This window comes from Cucumis sativus, chromosome 1 (assembly GCF_000004075.3).
Source record: "Cucumis sativus cultivar 9930 chromosome 1, Cucumber_9930_V3, whole genome shotgun sequence".
In the NCBI taxonomy this organism is placed as follows: domain Eukaryota; kingdom Viridiplantae; phylum Streptophyta; class Magnoliopsida; order Cucurbitales; family Cucurbitaceae; genus Cucumis; species Cucumis sativus.
The window spans coordinates 31,220,555-31,226,554 of NC_026655.2; the positions used below are offsets into that span (position 1 = coordinate 31,220,555).

General features: G+C 29.9%; 1 protein-coding gene across 1 annotated transcript; it reads right to left on the reverse strand.

Annotated features, from left to right (window-relative positions):
- Positions 1-3,178: 3,178 nt before the first annotated feature.
- LOC101213675 (phosphoenolpyruvate carboxylase kinase 1) lies at positions 3,179-5,040 on the reverse strand. Its single transcript, XM_011661974.2, is given in 4 exon segments — positions 3,179-3,876; positions 4,085-4,472; positions 4,474-4,817; positions 4,820-5,040. Coding segments are annotated over 4 exon segments (828 nt in total). The 5' UTR covers positions 4,866-5,040; the 3' UTR covers positions 3,179-3,826.
- Between the last annotated feature and the right edge of the window lie 960 nt (positions 5,041-6,000).

A 6,000-nucleotide genomic window follows, 5' to 3' on the forward strand; every position in this document is an offset into this window, starting at 1 on the left:
TGCAAACAAATTCCACATAAAAGTGTATATATATATATATAAAAGAATTAATGACAACCTATGATAATACCTAATTTTTGAATGGATATATTATTTTTATAAGTTGAATTATTGCACCAAACCATGACCTCATCAAACCACACAAAGCCTGCCCAATGCTCTTTACCATTACACAAGTTCCAAAACAAAATGCTATAATTAATTAGTCCATAAGATATAATTAAAGAGAAAATAGGTTAGATCATTTTTAAAATAAACTATCATCACATATTTTAGACAAATCCTATTTATAGCTTTGAATTTTCTGCTTTATTTTCACTTTTATTTGTTACGTTTTAATTACTACAATTTATATTTATATTTAAAGTTTTCTTCAATCATCAATATTTAGAGAATTAATATAAGAACACAAATGCAATTTCTTTAAGGATTCATAAATAAAATAATAATTTAGGTAAAGTGGAGGAATTAAAATAAAATATTTAAAGTTGATGGATGACAAAAGAAAAATATTCTACATTAGAAAATTAGTTAATTAGTTTGTTCATTGCATGCTTTATTTGGACTAATAATATATACAAAAATGAGTATTGATGTGCAGTGTTCAACGGACTAAAATAATAGTTTAGTTTCTAAAAACTCAGAAATTCCATTTTTATTTTCAATTATAATTTTGAAGTCTTAAGAGTCTTCTTGCAATTGTTAGTGGTATGATCCCTTCCATCCTATGTGCTGGCTTCTTCAATGATGCTACAAGGATATATACCACAAGGGATGCTTCATCACTTTGACACTAGCTAGGGTAGATGAACTTTGTTGTTGCATCATTTTTTTGTTCATGCTTCGAGTGACATTTGGGTTTTGTCAGCTTTTGACCCATGAATCCTACAATTTCAACGCATTAGTGATAAAAATGAGGCATTAGACCATCTTTTAAATAAATAAAGCATCACATACTACACATTTTACAGTAATTTTCTATAATAGAGCATACCAAATTATTATTTAAACCATTTAAAAAAACACAAATAAAGTAAAATATATATATATTTTTTCTGTTTGAAAAAGTAGGAAGTCCAAATCAAAGGGAAGAACCTTTAAAACCTGATGAACATGATACAGTTTTGTGGGGTTTACCTGATGTTTGTGCCTCTTCTCTTTGAACTCAAAACAGGACAAATATTTGATGGAACATTATGCATTCAGAACCCCAAATTCTAATGTTTTGAAAGTAAATTAATTTTGATGGTTTGTAAGAACATGGAATGGATAATGTAGAAAGAAAAGTATTGGAGGACAGACTGTCATTTTTATTTTTGTGATTTGAATCATTGTCCTTTTTGGAAGAATGAATCATATAAGTTTTAAAAGAAAAAAAGAAAATTAAAGTTGGAAGAGGAATTATTGTATCCACAAATTAAAGCCAATAGTGTTTGATAAAAGCAAAGAGCAATGTGTTAGGCAAGCCATGAAAGTTCTTTCATTTTCCCCTATTTTAGTGTCTATTGATGTTTCCAATTTTATTTTTAAAATTAAATATGATTAATTCACTCTTTCACTCTTCTTTTTAACAAATTACTTACAACTTAATTCAATACTTTCACGTAATTTTTAAAAATAATAGATTTTACAAAATATTAAATTCTATCTCCGATAATCACTGATATGCTATAGTGATAGTGATAGAAGACTATCCGTGATTTAATCCAAAATTTTTCTATAGCTGGTAAATATTTTAATTTCTTTTGCTATTTAAAAAAATGTCTCTTACTTTTACTATCAAATTGACTTTATTCTTGAGTTTGAATTATGCATCAATTAAAACTTTAAAATAACAATTGTATCTAATTTAAATTTTGATTTTTTTTATGTGTATATAAATTTCCATTCATAACATCAGGTTTGAAAATTTTTCTTGATAAATATATAATTGCTATCAATTAAACTCCTAAAATTTTATAAACAAATCATTTTCACGCTTTTAATCACAATTTTCTTTCGCAAATGGTTTAGGTATTTAATCTAAAAGTAAAACTAATGGATATTTTCATAATTAGATATTTATTTAAATTAATAATAAAGACATTTTCAAATATATCAAAATGAACCAATTTTTTTACAAAAGGTTTAGAATTCTATTAATGATAAACTTTGATAATCCTTAATAGATATGTCTATCATAACATTGATAGACGCTCGTAGAAGTGTATCATTGACTATATGTTTCTTCATTGATAGAATATAAAAATTTGTTATATTTTGTAAATAATTTTACTAATTTTATCATATGCAATTATTTTTATTAATGGTACGTGTCTTTGGAAGAATGAAAATATAAGTATATTATTTGGTATAATGTATGTATAAATTATTTTGCATATACTTTTTTCCTATATTCTCTCTTTTTTACACACTACAACTTTTCCAAAACATAAAGAAAAATTAGGAAACGGTATATAACAAAAGCATATACTATGTCTAAGAACCTTCACCCAAAAATTAGTATCATTTAACAATCAAATAGCAATTATGTAATGACAACAATTAGATTAATTGTTGTAAGTTAATATTCATTAAGGATGAACATCAAATATTATGATATGAGAATTAGATTTTGGTGGTTTGGATAAAAATATGAATAAAATGTTTATTCTTAAAAGTTAGGAAAGAAAAAAACATCTGTCATCAGTACTGTTTGAAAACTTAATAAAATATTTTATAATATTTATTATTAGAATAGAAATTTGCATGATTGAATAGAATTAAATTTTATAAAGTTGATTTTTTGTTTTCATATTTTGAAATGAAATTTAAAAATAAAATGTCAAGTGGACTCACAAGCATCAAAACCATTAAACTAAAGAAGAAGCCAAAAGAAAGAAGTATTCCCACTCAGATTCCATTAGCTAACTTGCACTAAACAATAACCACCAATACTCTGAGTATTTTGCATTCACAATTCACATCCCTTTTCATTCATTATACACTCTCTTTTCTTCTTAGATACATAATACAAAAATCATTTTGCAAAAATATATCAATCAAAATTGATCAACATAGGTATTTCTTTTTAACCGAAATGGGTATATATATGAGAAAAGCATATACCAACTCTATGCCTTAGAATCTGATGTGCATTTAAACCCAAAACAAAATAGTCAAACAAAAGAAGTTGAAGTTGAGCAAACTTACACTAAAACATCACCCTTATATTCCCAGCAAATTGCATCCACATCACATCACATTTCATTACATCCTTGAAAATTGAAAAAAAAGAAACAAAACAAAAAAGCCATCTACTAATTTGAATACAACTTCTCTTCTTTATCTCTCTCTCACTATTTTTCTCTCTCCTTTTTCTAATTCTTTTCCCATTTTTTTTGTGGGACTTTCTCACTTCCCAAACACTTTATACAACAAAAAGAAAAGGGTTGGGAGGGAAAGAAAGGATTCCCCAAATTCCGTTTTTACCTAACAACAAATCAAAATGAAAAAGGCAAAAAAAGAAAAAAAAACATCCTCAAATGCTTCTCAAAGCATTGAAGAAATCAAAAAAGAAAAGAAAGATGATATTGACAGCAGCGGAGTCTCAAATCAACAACTGATGTTATCTTTCTCTCTCTCTAGAACCTTATACATGGAGCAGGCAGCCATTGATGGAGTCTGAACTGAAGGTTAAGGTCTCTTATTCACAATATGGTGAAGAAGCAGAGCAGGGGATTATGTACTTGAATACAAAAATAGGAATGCTTGATTCTTTTTCAATAGCATCCTTTCTTCATATGTTTCTCTTTTTAGGGATGAGTTAAAAAGTGTTAAGATCAAATTATTCAACTGAAGATGTTGCTTCTCCTCCACTCAATATCCATGGGTGTCCTGCAAAACAACAGTTTCCAACCCCCATAAGAAAACAAATAGATTCACTAGTTTTGAAATATGCAATGAATTTTCACTTGGGTTTTGGGGTTTCTTCAAATGGTTCAACCATTTGCTAAAAAAATATGGAAACAATCAATAAACAGTTGCCAGAACAACCAGATCAAGAACATAAAATGGTTTGATTGAATATAAGAATTAGACTTACTGAGAGCTTGTTCGGCTGAGAATCTTCTAGAAACATCTCGACAGATCATCTTCTTCATCAGATCCTTAGCCGCTGAAGAAACCGACCTAAAAACCCTAGTCGGAAATCTGAGATTTCCTCTAAGAACAGCCTCAAAGACCTCCGCCGCAGATTCACCGTAGAACGGGGGAAATCCGGCCAACATCGTGTAAAGAATCACACCGGCGCTCCAGACGTCGACCTTCCGACCGTACTCAGATCCTCTCAAAACTTCCGGCGCAACGTAATAAGGCGTTCCGACGACACCGTACATAAATCCATCTTCATCACACCACTCAGCCGATCCGAAATCGATGAGTTTCAAATTGTTCCTGGAATCGAAGAGCACATTGTCAGGCTTGACATCGCGGATGAACGACGCCATGAGAATGACAGTGGGCGAGGGCTTGGAGAAGCTGCTTCATGACGACGGCAGCTTCGGATTCGGAAAAGGGACGACGGATGATCCGATCGTAAAGGGAGAGGGATTCGCAGAGGTCGGAAATCAAGCAGAGGTAATGGTCATTCTCGAGAACGTCGATTAACTGAAGAATGTTGGGATGGGAAGGGAGAAGTGCCATGATTTTGGGTTCTTTGACAAGGCATTCTTTGTCAGTTTCATCGTTGAGATCGTTTTTAGAGATGGTTTTGCAGGCGAAGAACTTGTTGGAGATTGGACAAAAGCAACGAGTGATGATTCCGAACCTTCCTCTTCGAGCTCCTCGAGGATTTGGTATTGGCTGTTGACGATCATGTCGGCCATTGCTGAAGATTTGTTTGTTCTTCTTCTTTGGAAAAATTGGGGGATTTTGGTATTTGCTCTCTACAAAATTCTTGAACTTGTTTGTCTCTTTCTCTCTTTCTCTCTCTCTCTCTCTTTCTCTTTCTCTGTAGTCTTAGGAAGTAGGAGTGCTTTTGGGGGAATCAGTTGGGAATTGGGGGATTTTTATAGAAGGCTTAGAGGATATTGGATCCTTATTTAGAATATTCTTTCTTTTGGTATCCTTTTTACTTTTGGAGGTTTATTTCCAATTTTACAGTTATTACTTTGCTTCAATGCTTTGTTACTGCATGCCTTTGCCCTCCTTGCTTAATACGGTTTGGATGTATGTGAATTTGGTTTTTAAAGATTTTTTTAAAATAGATTATTTTATAAATAAATTTTTAAAAACACATTATTTTAATTTATCAAACATTACCACTTTTTTCAAAATGGATTTTTTTGGCAAAATTAAACCATTTATAATCTAAACTAAACACACCCGAAAACTTTATATTGTTGTGATAATTCTGCTCCCATTTTTCGGTTGGAGGAACTCCTCCATTTTACCATTCAAATATATCAATTACTTCATAACTTTTTCTCCGTTATAACTTCGTCTCAAACCTTTTCTTTATTTTTTCTTCCTTTTTGTTTTTGTTTTTTTTGTAAATTTACTTCTATTTAAGAAACGGTAAATGTTTGTGCCCATATAACAATTTAACAAAAATCCATCAAACCTTATTTACCATTTTTTAATTCTTTCTCATTTTCTTCTTTTCTATTTATTCACTTTCTTTTCGAGTTAATCATGTTCTTTTTTAGATTTTTTTTTCTTGAACATTCTTCTTCATCTTAGACAATTTCTAGATCATTTATATCCCTTTGTTAAGATTGTTGCGGTGAGTTTATTTTCGATAAGAATTCTAAATATTGTTTTTGTCTGGATTATTTAGACGATTATAAAAAATTTCGTTAAAAATTCTATGTTTTATTATGAAAATCGTTTTTGTTTTTGTTTATGGTAAGAATTCTAAATTTTATTTTCGTTTCAAATGTTTAGAAGATCTAAATACTACTATAAGAATGATGTATTTCATTATCAAGATCGATAATTTGAAGTTTTTCAGGATAATTT